The sequence below is a fragment of the Felis catus genome, chromosome B1, assembly GCF_018350175.1.
Source record: "Felis catus isolate Fca126 chromosome B1, F.catus_Fca126_mat1.0, whole genome shotgun sequence".
NCBI classification, from domain to species: Eukaryota; Metazoa; Chordata; class Mammalia; order Carnivora; family Felidae; genus Felis; species Felis catus.
Window position 1 is genome coordinate 121319717 of NC_058371.1, and position 18116 is coordinate 121337832.

The 18116-nt window shown below is 39.3% G+C and overlaps 1 protein-coding gene across 2 annotated transcripts in view; it reads left to right on the forward strand.

Annotated features, from left to right (window-relative positions):
- Positions 1 to 17633, forward strand: part of EMCN (endomucin) — a 103085-nt gene extending 85452 nt beyond the window's left edge. For both annotated transcript variants that reach the window (XM_003985140.5, XM_006930944.4), the window contains 4 exons: positions 1121 to 1145; positions 2363 to 2424; positions 9502 to 9575; positions 17102 to 17633. In XM_003985140.5, the coding sequence (XP_003985189.3) occupies positions 1121 to 1145; positions 2363 to 2424; positions 9502 to 9536 (122 nt within the window). In that variant the 3' untranslated portion in view covers positions 9537 to 9575; positions 17102 to 17633. The remainder of the gene's footprint in view (positions 1 to 1120; positions 1146 to 2362; positions 2425 to 9501; positions 9576 to 17101) is intronic.
- The last annotated feature ends 483 nt before the right edge of the window (positions 17634 to 18116 follow it).

An 18116-nucleotide genomic window follows, 5' to 3' on the forward strand; every position in this document is an offset into this window, starting at 1 on the left:
TAATAAGCATCATGAGTGATATCATACATAACACTTAAAATAGGAATTTAAAAATGCTGTTAAAATCCTACTGATGTTGGGAACACAGAGTTAGACTGGTGAACAGCATATGGCGCCATGAATTATATCCTAGGGATTAAGAGTCATGATGGTGTATCTTAGCCAAGATGACAGAAATAGAAGTAGCCAAAATATTAGTGGAAATCAAACTCTTTATAAAACAATGATGGTCATTGCCAGGAGACTTAGAGTGAAAAGGCCCATCCCAATGACAAGGGCTACATTAGACGTGAAAGGAACTCCAAGCGACGAAAGCTGAGTAGCAATGAAATAAAACCACAGCACAGTCAGGAACAAAACAAGGGGGCCCTAGGCAATTACATTAAATAGTTTGCCTAATTTGCCGCAAGGTTTGACCACCAACATATCCTCCCTAAAGGCCAAGGCTTTGTGCAGAATGAATCATTCTGAATTCTCACTCTACACCCAAAATGTCTTCTACCAGACTGTGGCGCAGCAGCCAGGCAAAGCAAACAAAAGATTAGCCATAGTTAGTAGCCTCAGTGACATTTTGCAGGGCACTTTTGAGAGGCTGAATCAGTGGGCTCCAGATGCAATTAGAGGCAATGTCTACATCGTCGTTCGCCACAAATACAGTGGCTTGTGTCTCCAGAAAGAGCAATGTATAAAGGGGAGCCAAAAATCCAATTCTCTGGTATAAAAAGGTAATTGGATATTTTGAGGGAAATTTTTTTTCCAGAGATACTAAAATAAACTGAAACATTTTCTGCTGTCTGTGGGATGTGTGACCATGGATAGTAGTTTCACATAGCAATATGAAACTATAAGATTAAAATGAGTCCAGAACTAAATTCAGGGGAGTTGTCCCACTTAGGGCTATTCCATGAATGTGTCAGCCATACCTGAGGAATAGTTGTAACCATATATGAGAAAAAGTCCAGTGGGGCAGCAGGGGAGATTTTTTAAAAGTTACAAAATGGCTTTATAAACATCTCTGCACAGAAAGTAGCTGGGGTCTGGGAGTGGGTGCCTTTATTTGGGGGGGGGGGTGTTGTAGCCAGCTTCCCACAGCTGTAATAACAATTCTCTCCTCTTTTAGGCACACCGGAAAATGGAAATGACCAGTAAGTAGCCACATCCTTTTTTTTCCAGAAGCTCTGACTCTACCATATCTGTATCTGTATATCTACATGGAACATTAATCTTCTACTCACACTTTTTTTTTGGTTTAGTTTTAAAACAAATTGTGCAAAAATCACTAGAAATAGGCTTTGGCTATTTGTCAGAACTCTCTATCCAACAGAGAGATTCCAACAACTAAAAGGGAAGATTTGCTCTTAAACTTGGATAAAGGAGTAAAATGGGAAATCCAAGCATGGAATGCAAAGAGAAAAGAATGCATAAAAATAGCCAGAAAGAGAAACCTCATAGAGATTTTTAAGATAGAGTTTTAAGATAACTTTCCCAGTGAAAATTTCAGTATGTTCATCACAGTTAGGGAATAATCATGCTTATGCTTTGAGACAGCACTGAGTGGCTTTATCCTAGCAGTCGATGGCTATTGTACTTTGACTTTATTAAAACAAAAAAGCAGTGCTCACCAGTCCAGGCAACTGTTAGAGTCAAGGTTCTCCAAAGAGACAAATCGTTTTAATGTCAAAAACAAATTTTGTAGTTAAGATTTTTGTTGTTGACCTGAATTTGTAGGTTGCCTTTATGGAGCTGTTGACCTGAATTTGTAGGTTGCCTTTATGGAGTTGTGAACTTTAAAAATAACATCCCTAGATCACCTGCCTTTCTTTATTAGAAACAAAGTCTCTTGAGATGTCCAAGTAAAGGAATCTGGGTTTAAAACTGTTTCAAATCTGAGAAAGGATTGAGTGGAGACTCTTGGTTAGAATAGACAGTTCAGCTGCTATAGTGCGGTACATAGGGCCTCATGAAAAGGGATATCCCCAGAACTCAACATTAGCCCAAAAGGTTTGGAAACATTCCTATGCCTTCCTTCAGGCACCAGAGACCTTTGTGATATGGACCTTGTGTCAAGTGTTTCACGTGATCTGTTTCTGTTTTATCTGATTATGATTGCTTGACGGTGTGACAGAGATTGATTGGCTTTATTTTAGAGGCAAAAACTGCTATAAAAGTATACGTCTGTCTGTATGTAAAAAGACACAGGTTTTCCCATAGAAACACACACACACACACACACACACACACACACACACATATATGTGCTTTTGTGTCTTCTTCATTCTGTTTATATCATGTATACTTTCTTTCACAGAGACATACAATGCTAATTACTGCAGTGTTCACTTATGTTTTCTGTTCCAAATAGACCTCAATCCGATAAAGAGAGTGTGAAGCTTCTCACTGTTAAGACAATTTCTCATGAGTCTGGTAAGTATCCAGATTGTCGATTAGCTGAAAATGGTTATTTCAAATTTTTTTAACATGTATTCATTTTTGAGAGACAGAGAGAGACAGAGCGTGAGTGGGGGACGGACAGAGAGAGGGAGGTACAGAATCCGAAGCATCCTCCAGGCTCTGAGCTGTCAGCACAGAGCCCGATGCGGGGCTTGAACCCATCAACCGTGAGATCATGACCTGAGCCGGTCAGACGCTTAACCGACTGAGCCACTCAGGTGCCCCTGAAAATGGTTATTTCAAAATTGAACTTGGATTTGGTTCATGTGAAACACAATCCAAAAGCATAATTTATTTGGAAATAATCAGTAACTCCCCCAAAATACAAAATCCTCCTATTGGGGAAAGATGAATCCTAGAAATATTATTTTTGGTAAGATTATTGGACTCTGGTACTTTTAGAGGTTGCTTTTTATGATATGTATATGTGTTCTAAAGAAGGGGTGGGGACTTGAGGCATTTTCTATTCTGTAGCAGTAACAGAAAGAACATTAAATGTACCACCCGGTTTTTTTATTAATGCTGTTGTTTTATTTTTGCTAAGGGCTATCTATAGTCAGCTAGAACCAGGACTCATCAGTTAAAAATATAAATCCTATTTTGTATCATTTCACATCATTTTAATTGGCTTTCTCAATGAGGAGAAAACATAATCTCCTGTTGGTAACATTTACATTTCTTTTTTCCAATTTCCCAGGTTTTTTAATTAGATTTGAAATGTGTAAGTTCTTCAAAATATAGATTGTGATTTTTATTAATTATATTTGCATCAAGAGTAATGAAAAATGAAATGTCAGATAGCTTTTAAGAAATGAAGAATTACAGATTTTTTTTCTTGTTTTGGGTAGACCCAATATTTAAAACATCAGTATTACAAAACAGCCAAATGAATAATAGGGGCACCTGGGTGGCTCAGTTGGTTGAGCATCTGACTCTTGATTTGGGCTCAGGTCATGATCCCAGGACCATGGGATCGAGGCCTGCATCAGGCTCCATGCAGAGCTTGGGATTCTTTCTTTCTTCCTCTGCCCCTCATTCTCTCTCTCTCTCTCTCTCTCTCTCTCTCTCTCTCTCTCTCTCCCTCTAAAATACAAAATAAAAAAAAATAAAAGATAATTATTCACTCAACAAAACAATCCATGTGGATCTAATTTAAATATCAAGTGAAATGAGTACACTTACAATATGCAGTCCCCCCATTTCACCTGTACAAAATAGTCACAGAATACAGATGGTATGCAACATGAGAGCTTTAGAATGACCGGCTCCATTTTAATTTTTTTTTTCAACGTTTTATTTTTTTTTTTATTTTTGGGACAGAGAGAGACAGAGCATGAACGGGGGAGGGGCAGAGAGAGAGGGAGACACAGAATCGGAAACAGGCTCCAGGCTCCGAGCCATCAGCCCAGAGCCCGACGCGGGGCTCGAACTCACGGACCGCGAGATCGTGACCTGGCTGAAGTCGGACGCTCAACCGACTGCGCCACCCAGGCGCCCCGGCTCCATTTTACATATGCAGCAAAAAACAATTTTGGCAAACAAAAAGCAGCCAATATTGTCCCAATTCAAGAGCAAGATATCAAAGGCTGAATGTGGTCCCAACTTCAGGTAGGAAGTTCTAACTAGAACAAACTACACCAGGCAGACAGAAGACTTGAAAACTGAGGAGGGGTACCCAGAACCTGCAGACATGCCCAGACCCCTCATGGGAGTCATTTGCTCTTATGAGAGACCCTCTTCATTCTTGCATCTAGGCTACTCTTCGATGTACACATTTCCTTTATCCCCACTGTGTTCTCTTGGAGGTAACCGTCTGAATGGGCAAAGGAATAAAATGCATTCATAGAATAATTGGAAACCACTTACAGTTTTCCCCTGGTTGTTCCCCAGCCTCAACTAAATTGCTATGCCTATTCTACCAGGTCAGGGAAGACCAGCCTACATGTGAACTAGTCTTAAATAAGGATCTTAAATGGTGATCACACCATTTGCCAAGAAAAGTTCTCAGAACCTGCCTGTGTCTAGACAAGCATCACAATAATTTCATGCACGCTCCTTAATCCCTTGGGGATTTAACAAAACACTCTGCAGCCTTGGGGCTCTCCGAGCTGTGGGTTAGCAGGCTAACGAGCATTTGGAAGAAGCCTCCATGTAGAGCCCCTGTGGCTATCCTTGTGAGGAGAGGGCTGGGATCAGGACCACTTGCTCTACTGCCCCCCATTTCTATCAGGGGAATGACAACTGACACCAGAATTGAGGTTTGAGGATTGGAAAACTCCAGAGAAGCTTGCATTTCTTGGTTGCAAATTTAATACGTGATTCTTCTTTAAGGTCCAAGGAAAATTCGACATAAACTGATATCTCCCACTCACATTGTCACAAGGGTAATTAATCAGTGAAATAGACTATGGTGAGGTAGTTAGGAAGACCCTTAATTCTCCAAGATTCCTTTTCATCATAAGGAAATTTTTAGGTCACAGGTTTAAGGAGGAAGTATTATCATGGAAATAATAAAATCTATTCTCTGGTTCCTTTGTTTCTGCCAACCTTAATTTAAGAATCATACCTCTTTTAATGAAGTAACCTCTCAATGGTCAGCCCATCCTGATTTTCATGGGAAATATTTGGTGATAGGAAAAAACTGAAATTGTGCATTCAGAGTCTGTTTCAATAGCCTAGAACTAATAATCTAAAACACAATGATCTCCAAATGCTGTTTGTACTACCACGATTTTTATTAAAGTCTGGCCCCTGAAACACTCATCAACAAATCTCTGTTCACTCTCTTTTAAATTCAAATATGTTTTTTTTAATAAAACGATGCTCACAATACTCAACAGAAGTTACATTGTTATAACTATTTTTAACCAAATATCTTTTGCCCAACAGTAACACTTTTCCTCAAAGGTAACTAGAATAAAACCTAAAATGGTTAAGTTTGGTACAAATGCACACCTTTGGCCAAATTTTCCACTATCTCCTATATAAAAGTTTTAATAAATCTGAAAAATACAGAAAATAATTTGATAGAGCGAATATCTGACTACGCACCACTCAGAATTGATGACTGTTACATTTCATGTTATTTGCTCTGTGGCCTAAGAAATATAGTGTTAATGTGCCTAAGTGGTAACAAAATGAAATTTGAGCTTCAATGGCCAGAAGAACTCATTGGATTAGTCAGTACTTTAATTTATAAAGTCTGGTATTATATCTCAGAATAAACTGTGCCATTTTAGAGGTCAATAAATCATGTTTCCAAGGAAACAGAGCTCTGCAGCAACCCATCTTCAGAGGAAATGCCAGTGAATACTAAAGTGTCTGGGTTTCCAGAAGCCTCCATGAGCCATAGTTATTGTTCTGGTCATTTTCTCCTAATAAGACAGTTCCTTGCTCCAAAGCCGCCTCTGATTAGGCCATGTTGTTTATCCATCCACACCTCTTGCTTTCTTCAAATATGTGCTCTCTCAAGTAGGTTCTTCTGCTGAAAATGTAACCCATAAATGTTTGCAATTTGATTATTTAAATTAGGAGTTTTCTTCAATGTAAAAGAAAAAGTCTGCTAGAGTACAACAAGAATCTGCTTTCAGAAAGAAATGAGCACCAAATATAGCAGATCAGGCAACCCTTTATGAGAACATACAAGATCCCACTCAGCTTTAGTAAGAAATCTTGCCAAGTTAAACATTACCATGATTGACTGCAAAATATACATATGTGCCATAATGCATTTTAAATATGATTGCTACTTATATCACATCTCAAAAAGTTAATATACATTGCCTTTTTTTAATATTAAAGACTGTAAGAATTATGAAGAAAATTCCTTAAAGAATATATGACTTCCCAGAAGAAAGAAAGCATAGTATCTTTGAATTTCATTTTAAAGTACTACCTGAGGCATGCTTGGGTGGATCAGTTGGTTAAATGTCTGACTTTGATTTCAGCTCAGGTCACGATCTCACAGTTCATGAGATCGAGCCCCACCTCAGGCTCTGCACTGACAGCACAGAGACTGCTTGTTCTGTTCTCTCTCTCTCAAAATAAATAAAGGTAAAAAAAATAAAGCACTACTTGATATTGAACCATGTGGAAGAAGAAAAAGCAGATCTTAACTCATAATTTTCCTCTGCTTAGAAAACTGCTAGGTTTGTATTATCTAAGATGAAGTTCAAACACTTTGGCATGTCTACAAGGCGTTTCGTGATGCACCAGACTTCCTCTTGCTTAGTTTGCGAACCACGTACTAACTCATATTCTCCGGTCACTATTCATCTCCCGTCCCTGTCTTCCTTGCTGAACTCAAGCTCTTTTGAAGGAGGAGATGGTGTCTTGCTCCCTTTTGTCAAGCCTTCTCTCCCCCACCCCCTGCCACTTCCCCATTACGGTAATGACACATTATGAGTATATTGTTAGTATACTAACACTAATTAGTATATTATGGTAATTACTCCTTAAATATGCAGTCATTTTTTTTTTTGCTTATTTATTTTTACAAAAGAAAGAAAGAAAGAAAGAAAGAAAGAAAGAAAAAGAAAGAAAGAGGGGCGCCTGGGTGGCGCAGTCGGTTAAGCGACCGACTTCAGCCAGGTCACAATCTCGCGGTCCGTGAGTTCGAGCCCCGCGTCAGGCTCTGGGCTGATGGCTCAGAGCCTGGAGCCTGTTTCCGATTCTGTGTCTCCCTCTCTCTCTGCCCCTCCCCCGTTCATGCTCTGTCTCTCTCTGTCCCAAAAATAAATTGAAAAAAAAAAAAAAACGAAAGAAAGAAAGAAAGAGTGAAGATGAGGAAAAAGATGAACGGATTTAGAAAGGCATACATCGATTCAGCTTCTGTCTTCTCAGCCCTTCAATATCTGCTCATACCCTGCATTTCCATCAAGCCTTCCTTGACTGCCCTAGGTGTACATGGTCTTTTCCTCTTCCAAACTTGTTTTTTTTCATTTGGCAAATCAATATATATCACTGCCTTGAAATAGCTCTTCATGGCTTACACTTCCATTTTATTTATTTTTTATTAATTTTTGTTAATGTTTATTCATACTTGAGAGAGAAGAAGAGAGAGAGAGAGAGAGAGACAGTGAGCATGAGTGGGGGAGCAGCAGAGAGATATGGAGACAGAATCCGAAGCAGGCTCCAGGCTCTGAGCTGTCAGCACAGACCCCAACACAGGGCTCGAACTCACAAGCTGTGAGCTCATGACCTGAGCCGAAGTCAGACACTTAACTGACTGAGCCACCCAAGAGCCCCTTAAACTTCCATTTTAACATTTGACCACATTTTGCATAATGGAGAATAGAGAAAACTAGAGAATAGAAAAGAATTAAAAAGTTCTCATGAAACGCAACACAATACAATCATTAACGGCTTGGTGTATCTCTTTCCAGCTGTTTCTTTTGTAGGTGCGTGTTTCATTTGCTTTTACCAAAGACATTATTATAACCTATTGGATTCATATTGTAACTGAATCTTTCTCGTATTTTCTATTCCCAGTTAGACAGAACTTGGAGGGAGATATTAAGAATTGGAATGATTTTCGGGGCACCTAGGTGGCTCAGTCAGGTGAGGGTCCGACTTTGCCTCAGGTCATGATTTCATGATTCGTGGGTCCGAGCCCCGAGTCGGGCTCTGTGCTGACAGCTCAGAGCCTGGATCCTGCTTCGGATTCTGTGACTCCTTCTCTCTCTACCCCTCCCCCACTCACACTTTCTCACTCTCTCTCTCTCTCTCTCTCTCTGTTGCTCAAAAATAAATGTAAAAAACAAATTAAAAGAAAGAATTGGAATGATTTTCATAAGCTTCGCCTGACATGACTCTGACAAACAGTAGGGGTTCAATAATTTTTTTATTTTGTTCACTTCTCATTCCTGTACTTCATAGTCACGGATTCCAGGAGGTGCTGTGCTTTTTGCAAAATAACAATAGCGAGCACAGAGTTGTGCTGGAAAGCAGCTAGGAGGGCTGTCGCTCTGTGCCCGGGATTTCTCAGAGCATGGCACCTAAGGGGTTCTTGAAAGGGATCCCCGGGTTGTTCTCCTCGTTGGTCTCTGGCACCATTTAGTACCACCATGATAGTGCCGGTGACGGGTGACATTAACCTAGTTCCCAGAAGACAGGTTTCTAAAAGACAGATAAAAGTTGGAGCAAAACAATGACATTTATTCTCAAAGCTGGAGACTTTGACCCATACCGCTTTTATATAGTGTGACTGATGTTGATGCTTGAATCTACCTGAAAGATGCAGGTAGCGTGCAGTGTGTTGATCATGAATGAATTCAGGGGCATGTAAAAACACTTGGGATCCTCTGCTTCCCATTATCCTAGGTCAATATTTATATTTATATTTATATTTATATTTATATTTATATTTGTATTCGTATTTATATTTGTATTTATATTTATTTATATTTATATTTATTTATATTTATATTTATATTTATATTCGTATTCATATTTGTATTTGTATTTATATTTATTTATATTTATATTTATATTTATATTTATATTTATATTTATATTTATATTTATTTATTTATATTTATATTTATTTTGGGTGATGGAATAACACTGTTATTTTGACTAAAGCCCCCTCTACTGCTCTGTATATCACCAAAGGGTTTATGTTGGCTTCCAAATTCCTTTTCACAAAACTCTTACCCAACTCTTTAAACAGAGGACCCTAGAATGTCTTCCTGATAAAATGGCAGTTTAAATATATAATACAGTTTTGCTTAGGCTCAAGGAACAAGCAAAAAACTATAACTCATTCCCGAGAGTGCCTCTCTTATTATCACTTCCTGACTCACAACCCCTGCTCCCAGAGAATTAGTTGAGCATTGCTCCTTTAAGGTGGAAACAGATGATGGTGGAACAAAGCTCGTAAATCTTGGTGGACAATTTCCAGGCGATACCAAGAGGCAGATTGTGGCTCTAATGACATTCTTGCCGGGAAATTGGACTTTCCTTGAAAAATAAAAAACAAGCCAAGAAACCTTATTTTCATCCCTATTCACTCTCTGAGCTTAGAGATCAAAACATATCTTTTGTTTGTAGGTGAGCACTCTGCGCAAGGAAAAACCAAGAACTGACAGCTTGACAAATCCTCTCCACACCTGGGCAATAAATATGTAAGTTTTTTTAATTTCATTCAGTGAGATGCTCATTAATATCTGCTTTGTTAGAGTGCTGTAGCTTAGATTATCTCGAAAGACTTTTACAAGCTGAAAAGTTAATGGTTTGTGTCAGGGAGACCATCATTATCTATTTGTCTAAAAACAAACTCTAAGAAGATTTGCCAGAGAACTGCATATATTGGGGGCTATAGAAGATTCTTCCAGTTGCCTTGCCTGCTACAATTCACTCTGCCTATTGGCAATGTTTTCACGTAAATGCACTTTGCCTTTACCTCGGTCAGAATATGCACACTAACAGTGGCAGTTAGACAGGGTTCTATTGTTAACAGAGACTCAAAGGACCCAGAATGGCAATGCTTACAAATTTTCAGTTTATTGCAAGAAAAAGATGTGATACAGCAGCTGCGCTAACGTAAGGAGATGCATCCCAGCCAAAGACTGGCGGAGGGCAAGGGGTTCAGAGGAGGGAGGTAGGAGGTCCATTTGTCCTCCCTCTGTAAAGACTGCACCGGGACATCCTTTCCCTGTGGGTGCAGGAACCATGGATGTGTATACAAAGCACCTCAAGCAAGGTGATCCAAAAAGGTAGTCTCAGCTGGGGTTTCTGGTATGCAGCGGGTCACGAAGGCATAGTGTTGCTAAATAACTAGCTGAGACACAGAGCCCGCCAGTGTCTCTATGAGAACAGATGCAAATGAGCAATCTCATTGCAGCAGTTGTGAATCAATAAATAATTGAAACCTCTCAAAACTATGGTTACGAGCAACACTGTTACTCTGTATGTTCTGTGCTTTGACCGGGAGTCCGTGCAATGCACATACATTTCCTCTTTCAGTAAAACAGCTCAGGCCAGTTTCTTGCCTGCTAGAATTAACCCTCTTGGTTTAGCATGGGATTGTCTTTTGCTTTCCTAGAATTGAGTAAGAAGATTTTCTTCCTATTTTAGTTTAGTTTTCACAAGATGCATTGACTAAGTGCCCTCACAATTAGCGTTTGATGCTTTTTAGAACCTGCAGAAGAATTTACCCTTCGGCAACTAACAGTAAAAAAGCAGAAGAACAAACAAATACGCATATGCCCAGAATTGACCTGACCACGATGGTAGGCACTCTGGGTGGTGTCCAGAGGAAGGGATATTATTTTCGTGTCCACTACCTATGTCTACTACCCAGCTAGCAATACAGCGCTGTCACGGACACTCAGAGAGCACTTGTAGAATAAATGATGCTTGCCACGTTTCTCCAGCCAGTAGCAGGAGATGGAGACAGAGGACTGCCATCCAGACGTGAACACCAGTGTCAGATTCTATCCCTTTCTAGCCAGCAAGGGTGGATTAGAAAGAGAAGAATCTGAGATTCTGCCTATCCTTTCGCGATGGACATTTTTAGATGCAGAGTTGGAGAAGCTGAGAAATTTAAGAAGTTTGTGGAGGCAGGTGGTCCAAACCTACCTAGTACATGGAAAACTTGCTCTCATGCCTGCTAGGGTTCCTTTGCAACCTTGTGGCTAGTCAAAAGATGCTTTCTAAGTTATCAAAATGCTCAACTCTTAGTGACCAACTGTCCAATTCGGCAGAAGACAAAGTCTTCTTTTCAGTTGGAAAGAAAAGGTATACAGAAGTGAGGGATAGTGGTGACCCAAACAAGCTCAACAGAATAAACTTTTGTCCAGTTCCGATTCCTTTCCATTTTTTAGACTTTAAAAAATATTCCTAGCCTTTAATTTCATGTCTTTAAATTCTCAGAAATAAGTAGCTTTTGTCTCTCGTCTCTGTAATTTTGGAATTACATAACCATGTTCTGAAGAGTAAAGATCAGAACGGGAAGAAACAAGTTTGACACATCAATTCGACTATTTGTCCAACTTTTTTTCAGTCTGTTTCTCTTGGCAATCATTGTACTTTGAACGCAGTAACCAGTGAGCAATGACTTTCTAGATTATCAATTAGAAATCAGATATCAACTCAAGAGATTCAGAATAAATAGGAATGTAGTCATCAGAACCAGAAGCTTTGGGAAGAGAAGTGGGGAATTTTGGAACTGTGGAGGAGTAGCAAAGTTCACAATGTGAAAATCTTTCGTCTCAAAATCAAATTCTGGATAAACTTCATGTTTGCCGCTTCATATATCAGTCCTCTGTTTTGTGCAGAGGATTATATTTAATGTGATTTGGCAGGGCAGAGAAGAATTCCAAAATACTTATAACCTATGATTCTTGCCCTCTCCAAAGTCTGCCTAGTGGTAACAGGAAATCACATACAAGAAATAAGATAATAATTAGAGAAAAAAAAATTAAAAGCTGTGTGAGCATGATTGACACTGATTCATCAATTCAAACAGATTTTAAAATCTCGGAGATTTTATACCAACAAGAGGAAAATTGGTAAGGGCTTCAGTAAAATATTATCCTTTCACTGCGGATGGATTGCTCCATTTAGGGATCATAACTTTTTAAGAATAAGAAAAGGATCACATCAGCTTAAACTTTCCCTATATAAATCACTTTGGTCCCATCTATTACCTGGTACCACCTTCAAAATAGCTATTAATGTGGGAATAATTTCTGTTAAGTTTTGAAGGCCACCAGAATCAAAGATTAGAAACATATTCGTGGTATGCAATTCTAGATATATGTGGGCTCATTTATAATGTAAATGTGCTCTGTTATCTTCTTCTGAGATTAATTCTCTTACGACAGGGAGTGGCAAGGATGACATGGCTAGAGGAATGGGTTTGCTGTCACAAAGAACTTCTGCTAAACCCAAAATTTCTATGCGAAAACGTGGAACAGGCAAAGTACATTCTTTTTTTATTGATGTCAACAAATGGTCTGAGCAAATTGGTCAATAATGAGCATGGAGGTGGGGACATTAGCTAATAATGTCTTTATGGGGAAATATGTATAAAAAGAACGATGCAAAAAGAGAGAGTAAAAGAATTTATGTATGTTTTATTAAGTAAATGATTAAAATTTTTTAAAACACAGAACAGTATAAGGAAAGTCAATGGAAAAGATAGGAATTCTACCACATCATGACTTAAAACTTCCAAGCACAAAAAAAAATTATCATAAAGAAAATTATGAAACAAAACACAAATTGGGAAAACGTTTGTCAAAAACATGAGACCAAAGAATTAACTTCTTAAATATACCAAAGGCATTATACAGATTAGGAAATAGAAAAATGAGCAAAGGCTAGGAACAGGCAATTCATAGAGGAAGGAATAGAAATGATAATATAAAATTACAGAAGAGTTACTAAAAATCTTTAAAAATGTGAATTAAGACCAAAAAAATTATAACCTTCAATTTAATTAAACCTTTTTTTTCTAATTTTTAAAAATCATACTGGTGAAGCAAATAATATCATATGCTGCATTTGAAAATCTAAATTCGAGGGGCGCCTGGGTGGCGCAGTCGGTTAAGCGTCCGACTTCAGCCAGGTCACGATCTCGCGGTCCGTGAGTTCGAGCCCCGCGTCGGGTTCTGGGCTGATGGCTCAGAGCCTGGAGCCTGTTTCCGATTCTGTGTCTCCCTCTCTCTCTGCCCCTCCCCCGTTCATGCTCTGTCTCTCTCTGTCCCAAAAATAAATAAACGTTGGAAAAAAAAATTTTTAATGAAAATCTAAATTTGATTAATCTTTCTGAAGAAGAGTTTGGTAATATTTTTATTAAAGGACTTAAAAGATTCACATTGGTCACCCAGTAACTTCACTTTTAGGAAATTTTCTTAAGGATATGATTTGAAATGTGACTAAAGATTAATATATGTGATTAATGTGATTAATATATAAAGAATAGTAGCAAACATTTAGAAACAGTTTAGACATCTAATGGTCTGGAAATTTCAAGTAAATTATGCTTCCTGCAATCAATGACATTATATAACTTAGCAAAAGTAATTCTCAAGATGATTTTTTAATTACATGCAAACACATCCAAGATATAGGTTAAGTGGGGGAGGGGACAAATTTAAAACTGAACAGAAAGCATTCAATTGTTCCACCACCAATTCTGTGCTAGAGGAAGGCAGGCAGCTCCTGCTACATGCATGCTCCCTCACCAGCAGGCTCCCCCTCCATTCTGTTCCAAGCCTCCTGACAGTTTAAGAAGCGGTGGGAGTTTCAGATCAAGAACCAAAAGTCTGGAAAGACACCAGTGACTTTAGGAGAGTCCCATCCCACAGACCCTCAGCATTATGGAATGTTACTTATTTTCATTTTTCTCCCAGATACAATTCATCCTTTCTGTCATTTCTCAATGGTACCATGAACATCTAAAAGCACCTTTGTGAACTTCCAGAAGAGCTTAGCATGTTTTTCAATTATTTTTCTTGCATTTTAAGATGAAATAGCTGGGACTAAAAAGAAAAGATCATGAAAGAGATTTATTTTCTGATCCGAGGTATGGCCCTGAACAAACTCCTTAGTAATGCTTTGCACTGGGCTCCACATCTATAAAACCAGGATAGAAAGATCTTTTCTTTTAAGCCATTTTGCTTCTTTGTAAAGTATTGTCAGCGTTGGTAAAGAATCTATCATGATACTTTATTACAAAAGTGATCATTCTATTCTTTATAAGAATCATAAATTTATAAAATTTTAGGGTTGTGAGACATGAAGGACCTTAAAGTCTTGCATTATCATTATTGAAGACAACACACTAAATTTAGAGAGATTATAATGTTGGAAAGGAAGCAAATACTGATATTGGTGTAGACATTCAAATTGAAACTGCCAACTAATGAAAAAAATCATTAACGAAGCAAAACCCATTTCTCGAGAAAGATTTTCAATGTGGAATATACTCTGACCAAAACTCCAGTTTGTTTTCATATTGCTTGCTGATTCTTGAAAAAAAATACGGTATTAATCGTGAGCATTATCTTACTCACGTGAATCCAGGTGTTTACCTAGATGGTCTGCGCTGCAAACTTTTGACTTTACCTGGGGACTCACCGACAGAGGAGTATGGCTCGGTTAAACAAAAAATGACAGAGACCCTGCTCTTGGCCAAGTTCAAGGACAAGTGTAAAAAGGCTCATGACATGTCGCTGTCCTCAAGGGGCTTATAGAAGTGAAGAGCAATACATGTAAGGAAGATAATTGGACTTTAATATGGTAAATAATAAGACAGTGGTTGTAAAGTTAAACATGGTACCTTGAAATTTAATGGCCAATCGCTTAGAAAAGATGGCATCTGAGCTGAGACTTACAGGATAAGAAACTGCGTGAATATAAAAGAAATTATAAATAATTGGTTAGCATTGTGCTGTGCTGTGCACATCTGTTGCTAGGTCAGTGAACCGCTGACACTGTTCCGTGGTGAGATTAAGTGTAGAAACTGAGAATGAGCCCTTAAAAGTCGTCATAGCAATCTGATATTGCTGCAACATTCTGTTCCTGTTGTTGTATTTTTTGAAATATCAGTTTGCAGCCGGTTAGAAATTTTTGGAAACCAATCCGGTCCTTCACCCTAGATAACTTGAGAAACACTGGTCCAGAATCATAGTTCAATGCCACAAAGGCTGGGAAATGAGGCTGAAGCGGTAGAGGGCCCCAGATCATGGGAGGTCTTGCTTCCCATGGTAAGTCATCAAGGACTTCAGAAAGTGAAAATGAAATACTTTTTCTAAGGAGAATAAAATCAGATTCTTTCCTCCTCCATTACTGCCATCAAGACATTTTCTCATTTGGGGAGACCTCCCCCTCCTGCAAACTTGGATGGAAAATACCCAGGAAATGAGTTCCAAATTTGAGAGGGGAGTCTATTCTGCAGTCATGCCTAGAATCATTGTGCTCTTTCCAGAGCTATGCTACACTCTACCATATCCTGGACCATTTATTGGTTGCCGATGCTCTAGAGGACATCAGAAATACTCTGCTCTACAATCCTTCCCATAGCCTAAGGCATGGATCCAGTGGCCACTCCCTGCTCTGCAAAGCACTCCCCACTATGGCCACCAGTGTCTAACTTGCCCCCTTGCGAGGCAGCAGTGTAACTAACTAACCCTACCAAAGCCCCTGCTTCCACCAACCTTGCCATGAACGAGCAGGGTGCAGGTCTCTAACCGCTGGCACCACTGCGCACCCCACCCAGACTCTCGAGAACCACCAGTACTGCCATCAGCAGCACAACAACGTCTAAGCCCTGCCAGCTCAGACCACACCCCCCTTTTCCCACTTAGGCACAGAAGCCCCCATCTCCTGCTCCTTTGGGGGCCAACACGGAAAGTTGTTTCTGCATTGCAAAGAAGAAATCCCAAAGTGATCAAATAAAGCCCTAGCTCTCCTGCTCTCCTTCTTGTGAAGGAGAATTGGAGAGTTGTCTGTTCACATTTCACCCTGATAAACACACAGCAAGCAGCAAAGCATGAAAGTGGTCAATAAACGTCTACTCACATCACCCCAAGGAACAGACCGCCAACTGCCTCCCATTAATGATTGGGTAGAGTTAAGGACTTTCATCGAAGAGGAATATGATGATATTTGTGCTTGAGACACATCACTGAGTGTTCAATAAAGATTAATTCAAGAGGGGTAAGAGTAAGGAGTAGGACTGGAAGCAGAGGAGTTAGAAAATTATTGCAATATTCCCTAGGAAAGGCACAAGGGCTTCGCCAGTTCTCCAGGTACAGTAGGGATGGAGCTGAAGAGGCAGAACGGGGTAGAGAAAAGTCTGGAAGGTGAACTTTTCCAGAGGTGGTGATTGATTGAATGTGGGCAGTGGGGAATGAGGAAGATTACAAGTCTAGGTGTGCCCACTTTTCCAGCATGAGTACCTGGGTAGGTCATGGAGGTTAGAGCAGAGATTTGAATTGTACAGTAAGAGGGAACAGGTTTGGCTGGCAGTACAGTAGCCCCCCTTTACCCATGGGGGACATGTTTGTTCCAAGACCCCGGTGGATGCCTGAAACCACGGATAGTACTAAACCCTGTACATGCTGTGTTCCTTTCCTGTGCATACATACCTATGATAAAGTTTAATTTATAAATAAGTCACAGTAAGAGATTAACAACATTAACGAATAACAAAATAAAACAATTATAAAAATAAACTGTGATAAAAGTTAGGTAAATGTGGTGTCTCTCTCTCTCTCTCTCTCTCTCTCTCTCTCTCTCTCTCAAAATATCTTGTTGTACTATACGCTCCCTTCCTATGATGATGTGAGATGATAACATGCCTACTTGATGAGATGGAGGTGAACGACATAGGTGTGGTGATATAGCCTCGGGCTGCTATTGACCTTCTGATCAATAGGTCAGAAGGAGGACCCTCTCCTTCTGGACCGAGGCCAACTGCAAGTAGCTGAAACCAGGAGATGGGAAACCACGGCTGGGGTGGGGGTCAGGCTACTGTAGAGTGTTGTCCCTTGAGACACCTTGACTTTGAAGTGCTTGTGAGACAGTCAAGTGATTCCATCGGGTGGAAAAAAGCAAGTCACTCATATTTCTTAACAAGAAATGGTTCCTCCGGCATCTTCTTCACTTTCTTGCAGTCTGAACTTTTTTCCCCCCACAGGCTTCATCTTCAGCTTCTGTGCTCCAGGGGTAGCAAGGGAGAAAGCTTCGTGGACTCTTTCCTGATGTCCAGTCCTGCTCTCCAGTCTGCCAGTCACCTGTCCCAATAAAGTGATGTCCAGATGGCATGCAATAATTTCACTGAATCCGAAGAAGCCCAGGCCTCCCCCATCATTTGTGACATGAAAAGCACATTACTACATTTTATAAGAACATGCTTGGGAGTTTTAGGAAGGACCTTTGTGAGCAGCTAACCTGACAGCCAGGTAGGTGGGTTCCTTGATGACATGACCTTCCCTTGAGTTGAAAGTTTCCAGAGCCGGCAGTTCCTATCCGTGGAGACTTTCCTATTTTCTTGGTGTTCTCATATTACCTAATGTTTGTATTTATTGTTTTGTACTATGTTAATGCAGGGACAATTTGCAAGTGTATTATTAAATCTTAGGTAGAAATCATGCCATGCCACTTTGTACATAAAGGTATTTTATTCATATTTTCATGTGTTACTTTTAATAAATAATTACTATATTCAACACGCTAAAATATCATAATGCGACTGTGAAAATGGTAATGGTATTGTCTTCCCATAATCTTGAATATTTGGGTGCTGATTATTTGAACATGAGAACTCACTAATGAAAGACATCTGCAATAAGTGAGAAAGGAACAAAGGACTCACATATCAGACTCCGTTAAAGGGAAGTCAATTTAACATCTCTTTGGTTTTGCTATTTGTACTTCACACTATGTGACAAGGATGTAAGGGCATTTATGACACTCTGTACTGCATTCATTAAGATGATAACAGGAGTGAGACTTTTTATAATCCATTTGGTTGATAGAGTCTGTGCATTTTTAAATTTTTTTTTTTAGAAATGTAATGATTTGTTCTAGCAATCATTGTCAAACGTCCAGTGTGTAGAAACCAATACTTCATAAATACGTAACTATGATATGACTTCTCAGTATATCACTTTCCTAAAAAAAAAAAAAAACCCTACGATTATAGCTGCCCT